This window comes from Xyrauchen texanus, chromosome 33 (assembly GCF_025860055.1).
Source record: "Xyrauchen texanus isolate HMW12.3.18 chromosome 33, RBS_HiC_50CHRs, whole genome shotgun sequence".
In the NCBI taxonomy this organism is placed as follows: Eukaryota; Metazoa; Chordata; class Actinopteri; order Cypriniformes; family Catostomidae; genus Xyrauchen; species Xyrauchen texanus.
The window spans coordinates 26,052,179-26,078,514 of record NC_068308.1 but is presented as its reverse complement, the minus strand read 5'-3'; the positions used below and the strand labels follow the sequence as shown (position 1 = coordinate 26,078,514).

General features: G+C 37.2%; 1 protein-coding gene across 1 annotated transcript in view; it reads left to right on the top strand.

The window, feature by feature from the left end:
* myo1d (myosin 1D) overlaps positions 1–26,336 on the top strand; it is a 98,576-nt gene that overhangs the window by 30,153 nt on the left and 42,087 nt on the right. The window contains exons 2-12 of the mRNA XM_052102821.1: positions 1,584–1,792; positions 3,825–3,918; positions 5,016–5,181; positions 7,798–7,851; positions 8,195–8,290; positions 9,211–9,327; positions 9,643–9,846; positions 10,094–10,239; positions 10,337–10,451; positions 10,635–10,805; positions 25,209–25,279. Coding sequence (XP_051958781.1) covers positions 1,584–1,792; positions 3,825–3,918; positions 5,016–5,181; positions 7,798–7,851; positions 8,195–8,290; positions 9,211–9,327; positions 9,643–9,846; positions 10,094–10,239; positions 10,337–10,451; positions 10,635–10,805; positions 25,209–25,279 — 1,443 coding nt within the window. The remainder of the gene's footprint in view (positions 1–1,583; positions 1,793–3,824; positions 3,919–5,015; positions 5,182–7,797; positions 7,852–8,194; positions 8,291–9,210; positions 9,328–9,642; positions 9,847–10,093; positions 10,240–10,336; positions 10,452–10,634; positions 10,806–25,208; positions 25,280–26,336) is intronic.

Here is a 26,336-nt window from a genome sequence, read left to right as displayed (position 1 = left end):
GCCGCCCAAGGCACAACCACCACTGCCACACCACCCTGCTTGCCATTCATCCCTTGACATCCCTGAAATCATACTGACACACTTACGAGCACAAATGCACACAGTTTATCTGAGCTAAAACTTTTCATCAACGTCCCATTTACATCAGCAAGTATAAAGCAGTACACACTTGGACTGAAGCAGTTTTAAATAAGCTTCAGGATGTGTCCATGGTAACTTATTCTGGTTTAAAGGATCACTGATAATTTCATGAATCCCTGATGTATTTATGAGAAGACCTGAGGGAATGAAGTGCTGTTTCATGGACTTGTTGTTGAATGGTACGGTGCATTTCAGTTCTGCACAGAGTAAGAAAGGTAGACTACTCTCCAAGGACTTCGTACCAGTTCTTCATATTGCTGTGGCCAAATATTCAACATATAGGATTAAACTACATTATTAATTAAGTAGAGTTTGAATTCTGAATATAAATAAAAGGAGGACAACCTTTCATAATGTTGCTCTGGAAACTTCATGGAGTCCTTGGTTATGTTTGATTTAATTATCAACTTGCCTCAGTTGATAACTCAGATATTTTGGAAGAATATGATGATTTTGGAAGAATCTGATGACAAATGTTTGAGTTAGTGAAATCTCTAACTTCTGATTGCAGATTTTGCAGTTTGAGACATTGTTGATATTTCTTATGAAACTCTAGAGACTTTTGAGATTACAGGGGTCTTTTTCACAGGCGAAACATCGGAGAAGCAGGACGCTTAAGCAGAAATCTTTATTTCATATCCACTTCTTCTCATTGCAATCTCAGAGAAACAACTGATATATAAAAAAGATTTCACTTGTTTTGTTTTTACATAAATGTCTACAGAGCCCAGCTTCAGTTCTGATTCTGAATAGTAATAGTAGCAGTAATTCAGTATAAAACTATGAGGTCATGCCTCAAACTTGTAAGCATACTGACTGGGGCAGGATGGAGCTGAGGGAGGCTTGGCAAACCCGCAGGTTGAGAAGAAAGGATGCCTTATTCTAGGCATGACCCCGGTCTGCTGAGAAGAACAGGAAAGTGAGATCTTAGCTCCCTAGTGGATGCTGCTCAAAACAGCTTGCTTTTGCAAGTCAGAGTGGATATGAAGATGTACCGAATGGTGCTTTACTTGCAATTCTTTTCTCTTGTTGCTCTGCATTGCAAATTTAGAGCTATTGGTCTGTCACTTAAAACTACTGGGACATCCTCTCCCTATTGGTTGTTTGTTTTGGAGTGGTCTGTATCCCAGAGCTGTTTTTAGATGTTTATAATGCCCTCTTGTACTTGGGAGTCCATGAAAAGTCACAGAAAATCCTTTATTATTGTGCAAACAGATTATGCAGCTCATGAAACATGACCTTGACTATCCTGCTCTCTCACATTGTATTTGCTTTAACTTTCTGAAAGAGATAATTCATTAAGCTTCCCTTTCTTTACATAAGACAGCAATATGATTATACAAACCACACTGACCACAAAGCAAACAGACCTATTAAAGGTTAAACAAACATGCATGAATGTGAAAACAGCAAATCTATTATCTGTTGCCTCTCTGCTGCAGGTTTGAAAAGGGTCGTATCTACAGCTTCATTGGAGAAGTGGTGGTGTCGGTTAACCCTTACCGTGCCATGAACATTTACGGGCGGGAGACCATTGAGCAGTACAAAGGCCGAGAGTTGTACGAGCGTCCGCCACATCTATTTGCCATTGCTGATGCTGCATACAAAGCCATGAAGAGGAGGAACAAAGACACATGCATTGTTATCTCAGGTAGACTATGCTGGAATGTAATATGACTCACCGTAGAGTGCATGAGTTCAGATAGCTGCCTTAAAAAGAGTAGCTCACCCAAAAATAAACATTCTCTCTTGAACACTCAGCCTCAAGTTGTTTCAAACCTGTAAGACTTCCTTTCTTCTGTGAAAAAAAGAAAAAAAGGTATAAATATATATATATATTTTGAAGAATCTTCAAAGAAGTGACAAAAACACTATAAAAGCTCAATAAATGTGGTACATTTAATTGTGCGCTATAGTTATATAGTCATTTTGTAGCCATATGATTGCTTTGAGTGAGGAGCAGACCCAAATTTAAGTCATTATTCACTTATAATCTTACCCTAAAGGTGAGCTGTTTATGGATCTTTGAGTCAGTGAGCTTAAGTCGAGAACCAGATCAGTCTGATTTGTTAACAAATCCTTTATTCTGATTTGTGAATGGGATCAACAAGTTCATTGAAAAGAACTGACTCAAAGAATGATTCATTCAGGAGGGTAACAATATTGGTGAATAATGACTTAAATTTGGGTTTGTTCCTCACACAAAAGCTATCATATAACTGAGTTGTATGGACTTTTTATGTGATGCTTTATTGTTTTTATTTGTATTTTTGAAGCTTAACATCCATGGTCACTATGAACTGTTATATCTGAGCAACAGCCAGTGAAGTTAGCGAATCCAAGGGGGAAAAAATCAAGTACCTCATCCCCTAAAAATAATAAAACAAATGATTGTCTTTCTTCCCATTTAATTGAATAATGAGCATTACTGCAATATTGGCTTTTGGTGTGTTCTCGGGGGGTTGCAGTATGACTGGGAATGATGTGTTGAGATCTTTTGTCAGAAGAGAATAGCTCTGCACTGACACAGTGTGTGGTTTCCCAATCACAGTGGACTGAATGAGCAGAGATTGCTCACAATAGAGTTCAGTGCATGAGCAAATTGCTGTCTCAGGACATGGTCTCCTAAACCCTACTGTATGGATAAGATTAACAAAAATATTATTGTTTCACATTTTCAACCAAAAATGCCTGTTTGTGATAATGTTTGTTTTCCATCTGGGACACGTTGAAACTATGTTGAGTTGGGGCATGGGCACATAGCTCAAGGGGAATATTCTGAGACCATATAAAGTTGAAAAGAGAATAAATGTTGACTCTATAAGAATATGTTGATTTTTATCCAGAGAGTGACCACAGGTTGTGAGTGACTGCACTGCAAAAATAGGTGGTATATGTGGTGCCATCTAGTGGCAAACAGTGGATCCTGCGATTGTTTTATGTGTTATGTAGAGTGAGTTCTCCTACAACATGAGCATCTCATACTGAATAAGTTTCATGAGTGCTGTTTTATGGTTACTCACTATTACATAACAATATAAGTAGGTTAAGGATCGTATCAATGCGCCTTCTGGGTACCTTTGGTTTATGGTTACTCGCTATTACGTGACAAGATAAGTAGGTTAAGGATCGTATCAATGCGCCTTCTTTGCTTGCTTTATTTTTTCCTCTGCACCTGGCATTTACCCCAAGAAAGTATAATAATTAAGTACACTGTATATAATGGTTTAGTACTTTTTCGTTTCATATCCAATTATCTTATATTTGTAATTTAATAATTATTTATGTAACTCTAAAATGACAGAATGCACTCAAGCTACCATGGACTCCAGAAGTTTGTGCCAAACTTGATGATCCATGCAGAACCAGCATGATTTGGGAATGTTTCAAAGAGCATCTTGTGTGCTTCAATGGAAGCAAGGAAATTTGACAGTCACAAATTTACTTACCTTTGATTAGTGACCTAGAAATAGTGCAGAATCTTAAATATTTCTTATTCATTTCACATCATAACATTTCTTTGCTTACAGTTTTCAAAATCTTAAAAGTGTCCATTTCCAGGTACAAATCAGATTTTCAATACCAGATTTTTAGTTTGGTCTCAGACTTTGTACCCAACAATATATTATGAAATTATTATATATACAGTATAAAGAATTTACCAATGTTTGTTTACTTTGCAGGGGAGAGTGGAGCTGGAAAAACAGAGGCTAGTAAATACATTATGCAATATATCGCTGCTATCACCAATCCCAGCCAAAGAGCAGAGGTGGAGAGGTATGAGACTTTCTCTCTCCTCACTGCAGCAGTGATGAGTCATATTAGCACCATTCTGTGTAGTGTTGCATGATTGCCTCCTAATGTTAGAATAAACAACTGCAGAGCATTCCAGAACCATAAGAAAGCATTTTATGATGTTTATCTAGATTTTTTCATAACCATACAGATCACTGCTTAGTTAGGACTAACTAAGAGAACTGCTTATGTAAAAGCAGATATGTAAAAGTAAAGTTTCTCCTGGTAGGATGTGCATAAATAATATATTGGATCTGGCCTCAAAGAGAAAGATAGTGATAGAACTGAAATGTAGGGCAGAGATTAAAATAGTGCTGGGTCACACTAATTGAAAATCTGATGGGTCAGGACCAAGTCAGGATTGATTAATAAATGACAGGGAACTAACTATGTTCTACACTTTATCTTAGCTTTATCTGTGAACCTTAAGAAATATAACTTCTGAGATGGGAATATGTAGGGCATGTAATGTTTACGTAATTATAAAGCTCTATCGCTCTTGTGCAAAGTAGCACATAGATCTTCCTTCTTTTGTTCCAACCACGGCTGCAGCAATTGGGTAGAAAAACAATAAAATCAGGTTTTGTATGAAGCAACTGCGATGCACTGTCAGATATACATAGTATAGGGATTTCTGTTATCAGTCTAGCTCATGTTATTGCCCCCCATAGATATGGTTTATTTTCTCTGCCTGCTAAAGGTTATAGCTCTCTGAAAACAGGGCGTAGATCAGTGGAAAATGTTTTCCAGGAAATGCATCCAAAGTCAGACTAAAACAAGGGGATATACCTCACTTATTGGAGCTTTTGTAGCCTATGGGTACAATGCAAAAGCCAACATTACAAATCATCCACTTCAACTCACACCCCAACCACATGGTGATACTGTATACTGCATACAACATGCATACAGACAGACAGATTTGTGTTTTTACTGTGATACTGTAATAAAAAGTGTATCCAGAAATCAGATCATTCAGCCTCACATTGAAATAGACACTATAGTTCAGCTGCAGTGGTGCACCAATGCACAAGTGGCTAATAATAGTTTTAGAAATGAAAGAGTGTGTGTTTATACAGGGTGAAAAACATGCTGCTGAAATCCAACTGTGTCCTAGAGGCTTTTGGGAACGCTAAGACCAACCGCAATGATAACTCCAGCCGGTTCGGCAAGTACATGGATATCAACTTTGATTTTAAGGGAGACCCCATTGGTGGCCATATCAGCAACTACCTGCTTGAGAAGGTAGGGGGCACCAAAGAGGACACAAAGAGCTTAGAACTGATTTTTTCCATCATCCATCATTAACCATGTTTCCATCCAAGGATTTTATGCAGAAAAAGTTTTAGTGGATCAAAATAAAGCTGATTGAAACGCAAATTATCGCTTAAATTTCAAATGTGCCGACATAATATTTTTCCGTTTAACTCTAGCGTGTAAACTCTATGTCGATACTTCAAATGTCATGAAAAACTGGTTGGGAAACACTTTTTATCGAGAAAATTGTCATTAATGCAAAAATGTAGTGTCACATGACAGAATTTATCCCAATCGTTAGCCTGTGTTAATCATGACGAAAGTATACAGCCTTGAAAGAAAATGTATTGTACGTGATTATGGATTGATCTTAACGGCATATAGATCCGATGCTGCAAACATGACACTTCCAGGAGTGCCAACACAAATATCTCGTATCATACACATCGACAAATGCACAGAGAACAAATGAATGGCCACTGTTTGTGAATAATTTAATCGCTGTAGCCATCCGTTTATTTATTACATTTTCTTTTCCACCCCATTCAAAATAATAGTAGGCAGTCGTGGAATTAGTCCACAATACAAAATACATATAATTTCTATGCACAATGATGTTTTAAATTATTTTGGAAAACTAACATTTTTCTATTAAATTATTGTTTTGCTTTTGAAAATAAAATGCAGGCAAAATATCCTGTATTAAATCAAATAAATTACCAAAAAAAAAGCATTAAATAAATAAAAAATACATGACCAAACAAAAAATATATATATTTTTTGACCTATATATGCCTTTTATTTACACAAATTTAAATTAGCCTTACCCTGTTCTGTATGCAAAAAAAAGGTCAGCTGAATGACACTATCAGAATATTCAGCACTTTTTTCAAGACTATAAACTATCAGAACAATTTTTCCAATGAATTCACTTTCAGAAATTAGCTTTTGAACATTTTAAAACGTTTAAATATTTTAAATATAACCCTCTGTACCTCGGATCGCATTTGCTGAGCTTCTTCAGAAAATGTAAATTGCATTGTGACATTAAATAAAATTTAGATGACAATTAAGTTCAGTTGGTCATTAAAATTTGCTGGACAATATGTGTGACATAATGCAGTTGTGATGGCAATGCTTTAGATTAGATGATTGTTCAAAATAGCCTATTGAATATCAGGAATGTATCATATGTAAACCCTGATTTTACACTGCATCAATGTTTCTTTAATAGCTGTGCACACAACATATACACATCGATGGATGATCCCTATACTAAGACCGAAAGTTTCCCCCGCTACTTGGAACCGGTGGCAACCTGTAACATCAGGACCAATATTACAGTCTTAGCAGAAGGTCAACTGCTCCCTTTTGAGTGCAATTCCTCCTCTTCTGATTGCTTTTATTTGTGAAATTAAAATGACAGTAAGCTGGCTAATTTCAATGAATTGTCTCAATACTCTCCCCATTTTACCAAAACTTTTAAGGACATCTGGGAGGCGAAAGGTACACAGTTAGCGATATACACACATTTCTGTATGGAAACGACTTCTGGGCAGATTTATTTTGCGATAAACCAAAACATACGCGACAAAGGTTTATTTGGGCATGACATCATCACGCACACCATTTTTATCGATAAAAGGACATTTGAATGGAAACTTGGCAAATTTCTCAAAATTTTTTAGGCGTTTTCACTTTGTCAATAACAAAATATTGCGAAAAGTGGATGGAAACTAGCCTATTGTTGTAACATCTTTGACAGTTCATTGGCACAGGCAAACATCGCTATAACTGCATTACTCATTGTCAAAACCACTAACCCTACAGTAAGTATTTAACTTCGGTGCATAACTTTTCCTGCACCACTTGTGCTATGGAAATGAATGAAATCTCGAATCATGCTGCTTTTTAAGGAAATATGTGCTATTTACATTTAATTTTATCACTGGTCTCCTCATTGGTGTTATTTTGTCATAAACCATACATCATCATATGGTCTCTGTTTAAACACTAAAAAAAAATATAATCTTAAGTACATTTTGCTTAAATTTTTTGGCTGAAAATAGACCAAAAAAAAAAGCACAGACTTGCATTGACAGAGGGACCTTAGAATATCATAGACTTAGTGAGAAATAGGGATGCAATGATCTGATACCTGGATCGGTATCAGCTCCAATACTGAAGTTTTAGATGGATTGGGTTTCGATCTGACGAGCCCGTTCCAAATCCGATACTGTGTGTTAGTCATGTTTGTTACTGTTAACTAGCTTGAGGTCGGTATTGGCCGATAATGAGATTTCCGATATCGTATCGGAAGAGAAAAAGTGGTATTGGTGCATCCCTAGTGAGAAACCACCTAGCAATATCCTAGCAAGTAGCAACCAGCTGGAAAACCCTAGCATCTGCATATTAGTGTCCTAGCAACCACCTGAAACACCTTGGCATACTGTAGCAACAAGTTTTGCATGGCCAGGCACCACTCATATTTTCTTTAGAAAATGTAAAAATAAGTTTTTCTTCTTCATTTTAATCATTTTAAATAGTTGTTTTAAATTCACATTAGTCTTTATCTTTAGCTCTCCTTTTTTATTTCTTTCTCAGTCTCGAGTCATTTTTCAGCAGGAAGGTGAGAGAAGCTTCCACTCTTTCTACCAGGTGAGTGAAGGGTTTATGTCTGAAATGAAGATGCTGTTTTTGTCTTGTTTTGCCAGCATTTCTGTTTTTAAACTAAAGCCTACAATGACTCATACCAGACAAATTTGGTTATGACTTCAGTGTCAGAGTGTTCTGGTTCAGCACTTTTATTGCCCCGAAAAAATAATGACATAGTGCTTCATAACATCAGTCAAAACATCAAAACATGTTGAACTATTTTGTCTGCTTACAAATTATAATTAAAAAGTCAGTAATTTACATTCTTCTCCATGTCAGCTCAGGATAAATTATGGGCAAAGGGAATATTTAACAAGTGAAAAGTATTTTTCAATGTCATTTTCAGTTGGTCAAGGGAGCTCCAGATGCTCAACTGCGGTCCCTGCACATTCAGAGAGATTCCACAGCATACAACTACATTAAAGTTGGAGGCCAGATAAAGGTATTAAAAGCATCCTTTATGGGTTGTTATGTTATTTGTGTAAAGTGATATGGAAAATGTTGGATATTATGTAAACAATCTTTAGGCCTCCTTTGGGATCTCAGGACAAGAAAATCATTGCAGATGGAACGATTGGCCACTTGTGCAGAACATTTGATTATACTGTAGTTGTTGTGTGCATTGTCCCAGGTACAGATGTGTCAAACTATATAGTAGGTATAGTAGTCATTACTGCATATTGAGAATTTGTCCACAGGGTTTTATTATCTCATATTGTTAGCCTGTTAATTCAGGGGGCAAAATCACTGAGTGTCGTTCCATTGCCTCTGCAGGGAGTTTAATAAGAGGGAGCAAAAACAATTTTATAGCAACAAACAAGTTGTCGTCATGGAACAGACTGGATTATTGAGCTCACAGAGCTTTGAAGCAAACAGCCTAGAGTGGTTCGAACATTTGATGCCAATTCAGAAGTCTTTTATAGGTGCACATGCTGGCTAAACTTCACACTTCGTCCAGCGGCACTATAGTTCCAAAATGTGCCTATTGTATGCAATCAGTGTTACGCTGCAGGAACTGTTAGCCACCTGCATGCCAGTGTAATTAGCAACTTGTGTGCTGCTCTCATAGTTTTAGGAATTCAGGGTATTTAGTTGCTGCGTTAGCAATTTTGTAGTTTTAATTGCTTGGCTATAACTTTGAGGTGAAAGTAATTGCAGGTTTAATGACCTCGCAAGTCAAAAGCATTGATTCACATCAACTAAATGAAGGGATTTAAGCCAGTCTACATTTTCCCTGCAGCCAAATGTATTTACCGTATTATCAAAATCCATATCAGGAAGGGGATATTTTAAATGCTACATTTTAAAGGATGCTTTTGTTTATGTGAATGTAACTCACTCAGATTGTTTTTAAATTTTCAGTCCTCTATAAATGACAGCGCTGATTTTAAAAGTGTCACTGATGCAATGAAGGTGATTGGCTTCACTGCAGAGGAGATTCAGACGGTCTACAAGATCCTTGCTACCATCTTGCATCTGGTTAGAAATTCCTCTTTGCTCTCTACAATCCCTGCTGAAAAAACATCTGTATCCAGCCTAAGATGGTTCCTTGTCTTGACCAGCTGACAAGTGCCTCAAACCCCTCTAAATCCAGCAAATCAGGCCATCCTGACAAGGATGGCAGACCAGCTAAAACCAGCAAACCAGCTTTGGCTGGTTTAATATGTTTTTCAGTAGGGATGTGGCTGTATGTGGAAAATTATTACCAACTACAGCTAGATTTTCCCTTAAATATGTATTGTTGTACCCAAACTCATTAAATCATGATAATGTAGAATATGTTTCCTTGTTTAGGGGAATCTGAAGTTTGGAAGCGATGGAGATGTGACTCTCATTGAGAATTCTAAGGTGGTGTCAGTGCTGGGGGATTTGCTGTCTACCAAAGAGGAAAATGTAGAAAAGGCCCTACTCTATCGCACTGTGGCTACTGGCCGTGACATCATTGACAAACAGCACACTGATAAAGAGGCTAGTTATGGCCGTGATGCCTTGGCCAAGGTATGAATAGGGACAAACAAAATGAGTGGTTTTCCAGCTGTAAACAAAACTGCTTTACCACAAATGTGCATATGCATATTGATTCCAGAACTGTGTGACAAGGTCATTTGATCCATAAAATTATGATGGTACTGACACTCTCTCACACAAAGGAAGACAAACTTGAACTGAATGACTAAGCTATTCACATCAACTGCATGTTTATTCATTCACCAGCTCACTTTCAAGTTCTATTTGTCACTCACAGGCCATTTATGAGCGTCTTTTCTGTTGGATTGTGGGAAGAATCAATGATGTCATTGAGGTGAAAAACTATGATGCAAGGGTCCATGGGAAGAACACAGTGATTGGAGTCCTGGACATCTATGGCTTTGAAATCTTTCAGAACAACAGGTAAGAGCACTTATTACAGACATGATACTCTTTCATAGGGCAAATTATTCTGCTTATACTCAATAACTACTAAATATTTTTTCTTGTTTTTGCCCAGCTTTGAGCAGTTCTGTATAAACTACTGCAATGAGAAACTTCAGCAGCTCTTCATTCAGCTGGTGTTGAAACAGGAACAGGAGGAATATCAGCGAGAGGGGATTCCCTGGAAACATGTGGGTTTGATGGTTTCCCCTTTATGTTGGTTTTATTGTTTGCTTCATAAACCATTTATAATCATTTTTTTTACCCACATACATCTGTTTTTGTTAACAAATATAAACTCTTTTCACATTGTTCTACTGTACCTCACTTTTCCTAAACTAAATTGTTGTGTTTGTGATGTGTTTTTGGAAAAGATCGACTATTTTAACAATCAGATCATAGTGGATCTGGTGGAACAACAGCATAAGGGCATTTTCGCGGTCCTGGATGAGGCATGTATGAATGTTGGGAAGGTGACGGATGAAATGTTCCTGCAGGCGCTCAACGGCAAACTGGCGAAACATGTCCACTACACCAGCCGCCAGGTACTGAAAAAGTCACATTCAGATGACTGATTTTATCTGAGGTGAAATAAAGTTCTAATCTGAGTTAAGTTTTAACACACTTCACTATACTGTGTTTGCATTACCTAGCACAATGAAATAGAGGAGCCACATTTCATAAAGTCAAAAATCTTCCACTATCCTTAAAGGGAGATTTCACCCCAAAAAAAATTAAATTCTCTCATCATTTGCTCATCCGCATGCCATCCCAGATGTGTGACTGACTTTCTTCTGCAGAACACGAACTGAGATTTTTAGAAGAATAATTCATCTCTATGTGTCTATATGATGCAAGTGAATGGTGGTCAGGCCTTTCAAGCTCCAAAACATCCCATAAATGTATCTATATGACTCCAGTGTTTAAATCTATGTCTTCAGAAGCAATAATTTCACTTTCACATTCTGAATGTGAAAGTGTTGATTTATAATATGAAAGGATTTTAAAAATGTATCTGTTTATCTGCCAAAGCAGTTGTGTCGATGCAGAAGACATATATTAAGACAATGGAGTCGTATAGATTATTTTATGCTTTAACTTACTGACAGTTTTCCTTTAGTGCATTACCCTGAATCAACACAAGGTGGAAATAATAGTCAATGAAAGAAAAAAATTGTATGTCCTCCAGCATTTCTCTCTACTGAGCCTTTAGTGATGTCACAAGCAACCAATGGAAGCTGGTGAGACTGATGTCTTACAGCCCTGGCAAAGTGTCAGAAAGGAAGACGAAGTGGGAGAGAAACAGAGTGATGGATAGAGACAGAGCGAGACAAAGATAGAAAAGGCAGTGAACAAAACTAAATGAAGTTGAAAAGCCTTGTTAACATAGCACACATTCCAAAAGCAAAGCACATGCTTGGACCAACCTGATCTCTTGACATTGATTAGTTGAACATGGAGTGCAGTGGACACAGACTCAGCTGTGGGTGAGTATAGGTACAGTTTAATCACATTAGGCTCAGAGTCAGCCCTCAGCTCACTCATGCCTCATTCACACTGAAGGGAGGGAGGGAAAGATAGCAAGAACGCAGGTATAGTCTGCCCCCCGATAATTCCCCATGTCAGACAGTTTGAATAATCAAATGCCTCCCTGGATGCAGAAATAATAAGTGTTTTGGAGCTCATTTCTTATGCAGAGGATTACTCTTCAGTGATGTTGCATCTCAGGCCTGTTAGCTCAGCAGAGAGAGATGATGTCTTGTCTTCCAGCTGTGTGTTAGCACAAACATGTGCAAATCTGTATGTGTGTATTTGATTTTTAGTATATCTAACTACCTAGTATATCTAATCTATATATAGGCCACTCTCATTAAGCCTGTTTCACACTACACACGTAAGCAGCATGCATTTATTTCAGCGCCAACATATTAAAGGTATAGTACACCCATAGACTGAAAATGCTGTCTTCATTAACTAAACCTCATGTTGTTCCAAACCTGTATGACTTACTTTTTTACATGGAATACAAAAGGCAGATGTTAGGCAGAATGTTATCCTCAGTCCCCATTCACTTTCATTGCATAATTTTTCCATATATGAAAATGGTTGCTAGTCCCGCAACATTTTCTTTTTTGGGAGAACTATCCTTTTGAAAGAATACCGCATTAAGATTACCTGTGTAAGCAGCAGAAGTTTTAAGTGTTTATTTTTTTGCAGCATGTCTCATGCTGGTCTGCAAAAAATACACAGAAATATAACTCTGTGCAGTTTTTTATTAAAACAACATAAAATGCTGGATCGAACTACTCTCATTATTTGGAAAAAAATAGACATGTGTCTGGTTTGATGTAGGTTCTACAATAGGCACACAAACTGCACTTTCTATTCAGTAAGTCTGAATTAATTCAGAAGTTGAAGCATTTTATAGCTACACTTTGGGTTCCATTTCATGTAGATTAATATTAATGTTCATTATTAATTATTAAACAAATGTATGTTAGATTGTATGATGATCAATTTAGTAATAATTACCAATGGCCAACTCCAGAGAACCAGAAAAACAAATAAATACTCAATGTAGTAACCGTAGTAAATCACTTTAATATCTGTATAGAGTAGCTCTGTTACACACATGCAGTTACATTGGCCTGCTGTTCCAGTGAAGCTGTTGTACCACTTATGTGCTGCTTATGCACTGTTTATGCACTGATTATGTGCTACTCATACATGCAATGTAAGCAGGCCTTGCAGAGCTCAGGAGAGCCAAAATAGAGTGTTTGAAAGAGAAATGGACAGGTCAGGGCAGGTGAATATAAATGACGAGGAAAGCTCTCATATATTCAGAGGTGTGTCTCAGAAATGTCTGTCTCCCATAACCAGATCCCATTGACTGTTACACTTCCTTCTTTCACAGCCACCTCTCAGATGTTTCCAGCCCCATTTGTGGTGGTAGACATCCTCTATGAGAGACCTGTACTGTGCAAGCCACTTCCACAGCATAATTAATGGTAGCTTATTAAAGATCGGTGACCAAGTCACTAGCAAATTCGTCACTGGGGGTTTTACCCTCTTTTCTCTTCACTTTTTCTCTGCAGTCTCTGCTTCTGCTTAAGAGGAAATGTTTTACCCATGGTTGAATTCAAGTGTTTATACGCTCTTTGGACCGGATTACTTTTTGCACTTCTTTCAGTCCTGGTCCTGGATGCTGATTGGTCAATACAACATTCTAACCATGCTAAAAATCTAGAGCTACGTCTGGATTCGCAAACATTCAAAGTATTTACTGTATTTAATAAAGATCTTGCTTCTCGACGGATAATTTACATTAATTAATTTAACGTTTTACACACTGGAAAGAAAAAGTATGTGAACCCTTTGGAATTAGTTGGTTTTCTGCATTAATTGGTTTTACAATGTGATTTCATCTTCAAAGTCTCAAGTATAGACAAACACAATGTAATTAAGCTAACAACACACAAATAATTATAATATTTCATGTTTTTATTAAACATATCCCATTAAAAATTCACAGTGCTGTGAAAAAATAAGTGAACACTTGGATTTAATAACGTGTTGATCCTCATTTGGCAGCAGTAACCTCAATGTTCAGAAGGAATCTGGACCATTCTTCTTTACAGAACTGCTTCAGCTCAGCCATATTCTTAGGATGTCTAGTGTGAATGGCTCTCTTGACCCTGATATGATCATGTTGGATATCTTGATAAACTTGGGAATTAATTTTTCCCTCAATGATGGCAAGTGGTGCTTTTTTTAAGTAAAAGTAGCTCTAACCCACACATCCAATCTCGTTTCATTAATTGGATGCCAGGTTTGACAACTCCTGACTTTAATTAGCTTTTGTTGACAAAAGATTTTGAATGATGTATTCAATATGTACAAAGACAATACAATAATTAAAGTTATTAGTTCAAACAGATTGTGTTTGTTCATTATTTGTTTATTACAAGATTTTAAGACATATGTATAAATGCAGGTAATTCCAAAGGTTTCACATACTTTCTCTTGCCACTGACTACCACTCCTGGAGTCGCGAGTTCGAATCCAGTGCGTGCTGAGTGACTCCAGGCAGGTCTCCTAAGCAACCAAATTGGCCCGGTTGCTAGGGAGGGTAGAGTCACATGGGGTAACCTCCTGGTCGCTATAATGTGGTTCTCACTCTCGGTAGGGCACATGGTGAGTTGTGTGTGGATGCAGTGGAGAATTGTGTGAAGCCTCCACACGCACTGTGTCTCCACTGTAACATGCTCAACAAGCCACGTGATAAGATGCATGGATTGACTGTCTCCGATGCGGAGGCAACTGAGATTTGTCCTCCGCCACAGGGATTGAGGTGAGTCACTACGTCACCACAAGGACCTAGAGCACATTGGTAATTGGGGAGAAAAAATCAAGTATATTTTAAGCACAATGAACAATTTTCTTGTAACCTATAGCACTTACAAAAGAGCTGGGCAACTTGAATTTCTCCTATGTTTTTTTTTTTAATGTATTTAATTTAATTATTACTTTCTGCATACTATATAGCAGGAAAACCAGCATATTCTGATATGGGGAGTGATATAGTAACAGTTATGTTATTAAGCACCCGTTCAACATATCACCGCACAACACCCTTAGCAGATCATCATTTCTTTTTGCATAGAAATGTTTTCATATGTTAGAAATAATATCCTCTAGCAGAAGGGTGGCACTTTCAAATTTTGCCTATAAAATATTGTTTGAAACATGACAAATTGTGTCATTCATAATGAAAATTTTTTCTTTAATATTTTTATTATAGTAACCATTGAATAAAATCTACAAAGTACTTAAAGCCATGCTATATTGCGAATATAGTCATTGCTAAAGGGGTTTCCGTTGCGTGTCATGCTTAACAACACCCTTTATTTTTAACTACAGGATCCTCATTCAATACAATTCGAGAGCATGGCCTCTCGTTGCTAAATTAAAAGATGTCTGCCAAAAGCTTTTTGAGATATTTCATCTAAACCATAGATGTTTAAAATTAAGGAAATACACAACATTTAAAAGACAAAATGTTGTCTAAGCTGTGGTCTAGCACTCACACTTTAGATATGTTGAGCGATTTCGCTAATGTGGGAGATGCAGGTTCGATTCCACCTGTGTCCTGATCCAATTACTCTCTTTTATAATTTCCTCTTTACTGTTCTTTCAAAAAAATACCAAAAAACAAACCTTATTCAGTTTTAGAACATGATTTTGACTGAGAAACCTACTTACATACTGTATAATGTCAGCTTTTACACTTGCCTCATTCTAATTCCATGCTATATGCTTAATCTAAGATAAAAACTTCTGGGCATAATGACAGATCCAGCCTAGAACCATGATATCCATCTCAATAAGGTGCTTCATTTACCATCACTTTCACCAGTTCATTTTGCTTTATCGTTTTGTTTACCTCTTCCTACATGTGCCTCCCAGGCACACTGTGTTTTCAGTGCTTCCCACATTCTCATTGCACCCTTAAAACTACTTTGATCCTTTCATATGTGTTATAAAAATGCCTCTTTCCCCATCAGCTTTTAATTACTGTTATTTACTGGCACAGTCGTTTATGATGGTAGTCTAACGTTATGTGTCTGGGGCTTCGTTCCTCCCTCCTGTTTTTCTTTGATCCCCCTTTCTCCCTCTCTTTCTGCCTTGTTTCCCCTGTCTTCTGCACATGCAGAATGCAGGTGTGACTGTGTTAGCGGATGCTGCCATAGGTGCACATGGATGCCTGTTTGTGTTAAGGCGAGGATAGCCTTAGTATAAGATTAAGCTTTTCTGCTCTCGTTGCAGGGGACTGTGTAGGCCGCAGAAACCAGCCAATTAGCCTCTGAATTCAGTTCCTGGAGTAGAGCTCTGTGGCCTCTTTGGCCTCTCTTTCACAGAACTGTTAAATAGGAAGAGATCATGACTCGTTTGCATCTTAGTGGATGTAATTGCATGTTTTTGTGGTGATGTGTGAGTCACAGACAAGCATTTAGCACGTATGTTAATGGAGATTTGCTGATGAAAATCCTGTTTGAAATATGTTGATACATCATTGGATTTAGTTTTTTAAAGGCACAGCATTTTGGGCTTAAAGGGATAGTTGACCCAAAAATGAAAATTCTCACATCATTTTCTCACCCTCATGCCATCTCAGATGTGTATGACTTTCTTTCTTCTACAAATCACAAACGAAGATTTTTTTGAAGAATATTTCTGCTCTGTAGGTGCAAACAATGCAAGTGAATGGGAACCAACATTTTAAAGCTCCAAAAATTAAATAAAGGCAGCATAAAAGTAATCCATAAAACTCCAGTGGTTAAATCTATGTCTTCAGAAGCGAGATGATAGGTGTTGGTAAGAAACAGATCAATATTTAAACAATTTTTTAATAGCGCTCTCCATTTTCACATTCTCCTTCTGTTGCTTTTGTTGATTTGCATTCTTTGTGCTTACCAACACCTACTGGGCAGAGAGGAGAATTTATAGAAAAAAAGGACTTAAATATAGATCTGTTTCTTACCCACACTTATATTGCTTCGGAAGATATTTACTCACCGAGCACTATAATGTACACCAGGGGTGCCCACACTTTTTTGTGTGATCATCTACTTTTAAATGACCAACTCAATAAGATCTACCAACTAAAAAAACACAGTTTCATTTAAAATAAGAAAATGCTTGTTGGGACTACTGCATTTATCCCTACATGGAATTAATCTTCTAATTAATAAAAAATATATAATAATGTTCAATGTTGATATCATTCAGTTTTAAAACTAAACCCAAAACACCTACAGCACAATAGATTACAATAGCCAGGTCATTTACCTTATTCTGATGACGAGTAAATATTGACCAGGCGAGGTTTTGTTTATTCAGTTGACATGACAACTAGGTTTGCGCATACACGCCTTCCAAGGATTTCTGAGAACAAAGCGCGAAATTGCGATGCTACTGCCTGGATTAGGCAAAACTGTCTGATTCCATTCAGTTCTGAGATACTATTCAGCTAACTACTATTGTACAGAGTGGTTAGCTGAGTTACCGTAGCCTTTCTGTCAGCTCGAACCAGTCTGGCTATTCTCCATTGACCTGTCTTATCAACACGGCATTTCCTTCCACAGAACTGAAGCTCCTGACCTGTATCTTCAGGATTTTATGCATTGCACTGCTGCCACACGATTGGCTGATTCGATAATCACATGAATAAGTAGGTGTACAGCTAACCACGGGAGTCTTATGGATTAATTCTATGCTACGTTTATGTGCATTTTGGAGCTTCAAACATTTGGTACCCATTCACTTGCATTGTTAGAACCTAGAGAGCTGAATATTCTCCTAAAAACCTTTGTCTCTGTTCAGCAGATGAAAGTAAGTGATACACATCTGTGGGTGGCATGAAGGTGAGTAAATGATGAGAGAAGTTTCATTTTGGGTGAACTATCCCTTTAAGAGTTAAATGGGATATTCTTTTTGGATGACTCATGTCAATGTTGACCGATGCATTGAACTCTATCATTAGCTACAGCACTACTCCTCAGCGCTGGTCAAGCATCGCAATGTGACGCTGAAAGTTCAAGCAATTTCAACTTTGAGCCCATTTGCTATGACTTTTCCAAGCGCAGCCACAGTGATACCTGACAGTTCAGATGACGAATGCAGTGTCTGTCTTTGCAATGACAGGTTCATCTTTGTAAACAAATTTGTCATTTCACACATGATTTGTATCTCTTGTATTTAGAGAACAAAGCAGCAAGAAATGCTAACAATTATTTATTTATTTTTCATTGTAGTTATAGTGCCTCAGTTCTAGAATGAATTTAAATTAGAGCATCCCGACAAAATACATTTTGTAAACCCATGAGGACTTTTGTCTGTTGCGATGTACACAAGTCATGTTCAAATACATGTTTCCACTGTTAACTGTGTACTTCCTGCTTTCTACCTGGTAACCTTGTAAAATCCCCCTTCAATTATCTGCAGTTAAATTAAATTAAATATAACTTCTCAGTTCACTTAATTGCTGGTCTAACTGTGAATGATTCATCAGTGCACATTATTCCAAAGAAAAACTTTAATCAAAATGGAATAACTTGCGCTGCCTCTGAAACAAAATTCCTTTTTGGCTCACCAAGCCCTCTTATTTTAAAGGAGTGTTCCGGGTTCAATACGAATTAAGCTCAATCGACAGCATTTGTAGCAAAATATTGATTACCACAAAAATTTATTCCAACTCGTCCCTTTCTTTAAAAAAAAGCAAAAATTCAGGTTACAGTGAGACACTTGTAAGTGAATGGGGCAAATTGTTTGGTGTTAAAAGGCTCACTGTTTCAAAGGTTTAAACTTAAACAATATGCGTGTTTACATGATTTTACTGTGATAAAATCCTTACTAACTATTTCTGTGTTAAGTTATAGCCAATTTGACATCTTTGTTGCCGTGACGATGTAATGTCAATGAAACCTAAAATGACAATTTAAACTACATTACAGCACAAATAATACATTCGTTTTAATAGAAGAATGAATGTGTGCTTTTATGAAATTATAAGCTTCACATTTCTGAAAATCCTCCAAAAATTTGCCACATTCACTTTCATTGTCCCCATTTACTTCCGTGGTAAGTGCCTCACAGTAGCCTCGATATTTGCTTTTTTTAAAGAAAAGGGGGGACGAGGCAAAATGTTTTTGTGGTAATCAACATTATGCCACAAATGCTGTTGATTGAGCTTAACTTGTATTGAATCAAGAACATTCCTTTAATCCCTTCCATCCAATCACCTGGGAGACCACCTCCAGCTAGCTATGCTGTTCCATTCTTGAATGAAACGCCCTTTTTTCATAATCCAATCAATTCCCAATTAATGTTCTTTTTTTTTTTTTGCTCAGATATAGGTCATATTATGGAAGAAAAATTCATTATAATGCAGAGGTACCCAGACTTTTCCTATGAAGGGCCGAAAATAAAACTTGATAGAGGGCAATGTGCCAAAAGTAAACATTGCATATATCAAACTGTAAAATTAAATATTAATATCGCATGACACACAGAACTCTAAAATTAAAATCATCACGTGTCCTATACTTGCACAATGCGCATAATTGATTTCAATATAATTTTTATGTATGTTGTGTCTGTTTCTCATTTGTGAGTCACTTTGAGTAAAATGTCTGCTAAACGTCTAAATGTAGGCGTATCTTAAAACATGGTTACTGTCTCTTTAAGAACAGCGCATCTCACATTGAACACATGGTTCTGTGCAGTTTTGGAGAGATGAAGATATATTGGCATGACATAATACTATCAATTAGGATATTGTTTTGTTTTGTGACAAAGAAGATATTAAAGATATTTCTTATCATAGAACTAGGCTACACATTGTGCTGAATTTAACATTTATTGTGACTGCCAAATGTAATAGGGTTATTTAATTAAACAGTGCTGTAAAATGTTTTTGCGTAGTTTTAAGTAGGTTTTTTTTGGCGTATTTGTAAGTAGGATTTAGCCTACTTACTTTTATTTCAAATTAAAATTATTTTCCTGTTGTGATACCAAAAACTTGAATTGTAAATTTGCTTTTCTTCAGAGGCGATGGATTAAGGCTGGATGCATTACATTATGAAAGGAAATAAAGGTTACAACACACATTTCTGCAAATTAAAAAATTGAGATGCCTGTTAATTTCGTTGACTCCAAAATATGATTAAGAACTTGCCCAAATATGGCATTGTATCTTATGGTTATTAAAAAACTTGAAGCTTTCTGTATTTAGCTAGATAGTTGCAAGTAAACGAGATATCCTCACGTTTGACAAATTAATTACAGTATGATGCACACAGATGTTATACAAACCCCAAAACGGGGTTTAGTCAGGAGTAAGAATATGAAATATGAATTAATTTACTGCATTATCATTTTTGTCTAGCTAGCAGGGCAGAAAAGGGATTTTTGAGAGTACCCGTCTGTTCACTTATAGTGCTTGTCTTAATGTTGTGTGGTGTTTGAAGTTTTGCCCATTGAAGCTAAGCAGGGTTGAGCCTGGTCAGTACCTGGCTTGGAGACCTCCTGGGGAAACTAAGGTTGCTGCTGGAAGAGGTGTGAGGCCAGCAGGGGGTGCTCACCCTGCGGTCTGTGTGGATCCTAATGCCCCAGTGTAGTGATGGGGACACTATACTGTAAAAAGGCACTGTCCCTGAGACGTTAAACCGAGGTCCTGACTCTCTGTGGTCATTATAAATCCCAGGACACTTCTCCTAAAGAGTAGGGGTGTAACCTTGGTGTCCTGGCCAAATTCCCACCATGAGCCCTTATCAATCATGGCCTCCTAATAATCCCCTTCCATGAATTGGCTCTAAAACTCTAATCTCTCCTCTCCACTAACAACTAGTGCGTGGATGAGCGTACTGGTGCACTATGGATGCCGTCACATCATCCAGGTGGATCCTGCACACTGGTGGTGGTTGAGGAGATTCCCCCTATACTATGCAAAGCGCTATGAGTGTCTAGAAAATGTATATATAAATGTAATGTTCATCAAGTGAATGCACCATTGTTTTTATTGAAATGCTCCCTCACCTGACTTTATCATGCCCGATTCAGGGCTGCACTTCAGTATTCACGTTCACTCAGATATTAAATGCTGCACAATGTATAGTGCGCTTTTAAGCCATGTTTCATTTCGGATGACTGTACGCACTGTTCCGCGAGTCCACCTAATTACCTGTCATTTCTTGACACTGCCTCAGTTCTCGCTCCGTTTTAAACCAACTAGGTTTTGTCTGGCGGTATTGAATGCCCACCTCCGACTTTGGAGATGGCCAATCATAGTGAACATTTTGGGGTGGCACCTGGGATGGCCAATGGATCGAACATTCAGACAGCACTTATTTAGAATTGCTTATACTCTTTAATTTTAAAATAAGCTATAGTTTTTATAAATCAAAAATACACCAAAAAAAAACAAAAAGATTAATGAAAAACAAAGAGCTGCATCAATGCCATATTTTTATATTTTTTTCTAATTTTTCCTTCTTGTCATCTATGACAAGTTGGGCCAAATCAAAGGTCACCACGGGTCAACTCTGGCCCACGGGATCTAGTTTAGGCACCTCTGCTTTAATGCTATGGTTGATCCTAAACATAATTCCTTCCTTCATTGTTTTAATGCTCTGAGAATAGATATTGGCCCTCTGTGTTCAATTCTAGATGTGCAAACTTGTTACTATGGATTCGGGAAACAGTTATTACTAGCTAGTTAATTTCTCCAACGATGCATCGTGCTATGGTGGTTAAGTTGTGAGTTACATGATTGTACGGGAGAAACACCCCTGGATGCATTAACATTATTGGTGGGCTGCACATCTATGGTAATAGCTTTTGAAGATCTGAGCACAAATGATATAAGAAGTGATTTTATTTTGTCAAGTAATAATGAATTGCAGTGTAATGCAAAATAAATACAAATTAAAACAAAAAGATGCAATAAAAACAAAGAGCTTCATCAATGCCATATTTTTATTTTCCTTCTTTTCATCTATGAGAAGACAGTCCAAATCAAAGGTCACCACGGGCCACGTTGATCTTAAACGTAAATCCTTCCTTCATTGTTTTAATGCTCTGAGAATAGATATTGGCTCTTTGTGTTTAATTCTCCTGAGCAATCGCTGTGATCTGGATACCTGATGGCAGGTTTGGGGCTTTGGTGGCAGGTGCTATTGCTGCAGCCTGTGTTTTGTCTGGTTGGTTTAACCAACACACTGTTGTGAGAACCACAGGTGTTAGACAGGATGGTCTGTTCCTGGGGGGTGTGAACACATCTGCGGGGAGGAGAGCGAGGAGGCATCTGTGCGAACAGCAGGATTCAGGATTGAACCTGTCTGTGCAATCAAACACTTTTAGAAAACCTGTCCTCTGAATCAGGACAAGATAGAATTGGAGTGCACTGTACAGTATGTATTTAGTGTTCATGCTTGTGCAGGCTCAAAAAAACAAAAAAAAAAAGAAAGAAAGATAGCACTTGCATTATTTTGCCAGTGCTGAACTGGCACTACATCACTACATTTTAATCAGATATACATGATTGTTGATCATGTATATTTTTTTATGTTTTGCTAACTTTTTGCAAGTAAAGTTTCACATTTTGATTAATTGTGATTGTCTTGAAAGCATCCATTATATTGGGTTAAAAAATTATAACCAAATCAATGTGTTGCACCATTTTCCATTATAATTGTGCAAAAGTGCATTTACAAATTTAGGAAACTGCCATAGGGTTACAATGTTGTTATTTCCGGGGGGGTGATACAAAACATATATAATGAAAAACATTTAAAATAACTTGGGAAACTAATTTTCAGCCCTTCATGTCCTAGACTGAGATTTTGACCTATGAAAATGCTCATGCGGATCACATGAGTTTGAATTTAGCTTTTCCTGTTTTAAATGATTTTTTTTGGTAGCTTTGACTGCTTTGATTGGAGAGTTTCCTATATTTAGGGGTGTGAACTCTCCTTTCTGTCCATTGATCTTTGTTCAGCTCCTGCTGTGACTTATCTCCATTTTGGATTTTTAGTGGTCTGTGCTCCACTTTGTTGAATGCATTGTGACTCCATATATTCAATTATTACACTGACAGATATGATTTTATTTACACATTGCTGGGCATGACTAATTGAGATAGATTATGTTTTAAAGAGATCCAGTGTAGAACCTGGTGTGATCGTGTTGATGTACTGCCCATAAAGAACATAATGCTCTTGAGTTGTTGATGCAAATAATTCAGGAGAACATGGCTTATGTGTCCATATTTATTCGTAAGAGAAGTTCTTAAATGTTTTTGAAGACTGTGCATGCATGTATGTGCTTAAATATGTCAGGGGAACACCGAAGTCTGCCACACTATTGCAGAGCAATGCATCTGTCACATTTACATAGTGTCTTCGGCAGCTTTTGCACATTAAACAGCTCTCTGGAGTACCTGTAAATGAGCTATTATGATTTAATATCCACTGAAGTTATTACTCCACTCCCTGCGTAACGTCAATAATGACAGCTCTATATTTTTGAACCAGTGTGGATGGAATGATGGATATGCAAACTATTTACAATGGATTCGGGAAACAGATATCACTAGCTAGTTAATTTCTCCAACAATGCATCGTGCTATGGTGGTTAAGTTGTGAGTTACGTAGTTGTTCGGGATAAACACCCCTGGATGCCTTAATATTATTGGTGGGCTGCACAACTATGGTTATAGCTTTTGAAGATCTGAGCAAAAATTAGATTTATTACTGGCAAAAATAAGATGTTATTTTATTTTGTCAAGTAATAATGAATTGCTGTGGTGCATAATGCGCACCATATCATGAACAAGATGAACGATTATCAATGCATGAATCAGACAATTCTGACACCGTTTTCCAGGCATAATTTTTTTTTATTATCCCTGCATATGGGCAACAACAAATCATATAAAACAACGAAATCACTCACATTAACATGAACTTCTTCGACTCGACTACAGTATCTTATAAGAGAAGGATCATGAGAGTTCTGGTCTTCACTCCTATTCTTATTCACTGCAGTGCATCGCTGCTCATTTGCATGAAGTTAAACTTTATCTTTCACCCTTAAAAGACAACAGTTTTTGCATAAATGGTGCATGGCAACACACTTATTGAAAACGTATGACTTCAGTTTACTTTGTCGCTGCAGATTGCTGTCAATGTGAACACTCCTATACCACAGTTGCAATTAGCTAAGGGCATCACCACACACACAAACCAAACAGACCCATATAATAGCACCAGATGCAGAACAGAAATGAGCACTGCGACACAAAAGCTCACTCAAACTTACTGAAAGTCAGCCCTATAATTAATCCAATGTGTGGGCATGCGAAGGCTTGTGGCTGGAGGGATATGGAGTGTCATTGTTCTGCTTAGCTTTAATCCACAGAAATGGCCGTCCCTATTCACACAGTGGATCAGAAATGCTCTTTATCTTAATGAAAACTGAGGCTGCTTGCCTATGATGTCACTGCTGTGTTTTATGAATGACAGCGAGTCTTATATAACTGCACTAGCTGCACTCATCCAGTAAACAAAGGCTCCTCAAGAGGATAGAGATCTGGCCCTGATAATAGGGACCTGTGAAGGGTCAATTGTAAAAGATAATGTACGGTCAGCTGGTCAATATTGGAAATTATCACACAAAATAGAGGGGACTTATATCTTATGGATAGGTGTAATATGGCTACTTAAAAAATTATCAATTATATTTACACTAAATATTTGAGTTGAAATCATTTTATTATTTAAAAGAAAGAGACCAGTGTACAGAGTGCAGTAATTAGTTGTCAGGGTCAATGGTCAAATATTTTATACTGGGCATAGTATTTTTTATAAGATAATGTGTGTGTGTGTGTGTGTGTGTGTGTGTGTGTGTGTGTGTGTGTGTGTGTGTGTGTGTGTGTGTGTGTGTATATATTTATATACAGAAAGAAAACATGGTAGCATACCTCAATGGACCAATCAGAATCAAATATTGTATGCACATGTATGTAATTAAAATTGCACAAATGTACAATTCTGTGCTTATTTTGTTCTTTAAAGTGAAAAGGCCAATTATTGTTTTAAATTAAAGGACATGATAGCTCTCTTTTTTCTCCCTCTCTCACTGAACTGCTTTCAGCCTAGCTCTTTTTATGCTGGATAGAAAAGTGAATCTCATCTATCTTTAATATACACAGATTTACTTAGATGCGGGATTCAGCCTTTGAGCTGCACTTTTGCAGGCTCGTTTACTGCTTGAGTTCTCCGTTTTCAAACTTAGCAGAAATCATACAGTTTCATCTTTGGAAATAGAGCCCCTGCCTTCCAACTGTTATTAGACATATTCATCCTCATTTTCTCTCTTTCTCTCCACAGCTTTCACCCACCGACAAAAATCTGGAATTTGACAGAGACTTCCGCATCCGCCATTATGCAGGAGATGTGGTGTAAGTAGTCTTGGACAAGGCGTAAGTGGACTCTTTGCAGTTTAAGACCATAAAACTTGAATGCTGTAATTAACAGGCACCGTTAGTAACCCACTGACAGCTTAACTATATGGAGGGAGATCTGACCTTTCCATTGGGCTCAGATCAGGTTATAAAAGGTGAGTCTCACAAAGCCAGTCAAGAACATGTCAAGGTAATATTTTGCCCCAAAATCGAAAGACAAAATGCTAAAGTATATTTTGCATAAATAGAATTAAGCCATTTTTTAAGCAACTAATTTTTTTCTTTGCATTGTGACAATTTTCATAACAATTAAGCACATTCTCCCCTTATGCTCATTACTGTAAATGCAATACAAATATTCTATTTACATTTGTATGTGTTTATGCATCATAGTAGTATTTGTCTGTATGTGATGATGCTCACAATTGTATTATTTTTTTTTTATTTTGGGGCTTAATATGACCTGGACATATTCTTCATGAGATTCACCCTAAAAGGTTTTGTAAGTAATGATTTGAGTGACAGAAGCATCAAGTGAAGATCTATTAGTCACATTGAAAGATGTAAACAACAGAATTTGAATGCGGGTGTATGTGTGATGCGACACTATGTTGAGACCCCTTGTTGATGTTCAGGCTCCTGTGTGTGAGACAGAGAAGGGAGAATGATTTCTAAAATTATATTCTCAATTAAGGAGCTAGTACTGCAGAGCTCTCACAGTCACAGTTATAATACTTCTGGAGATTGTACAATTTACTATATCACTCGTATTTAGATCAGTATTAATGTTGAAGTCTGCACATTTTGATGTTAAAAATAGTGGTCGACCAGTATATCACAGAGGCCGATAAATCAGATGATATTAAGAATTTTTTAATTATCAGCATCTGTTGATATTGTCTGCAAATATTCAAATATCTTGTTTAAACAGATTTAATTCCCAAACCTCACAAAACTTGAGAAAATGTATATTCTCCCTTTGGAGTACTGATCTATATTTCTCTTATGCTCATGCATGTTTTATAATAGCCTAGATAAAACTGTCCTTCTGACT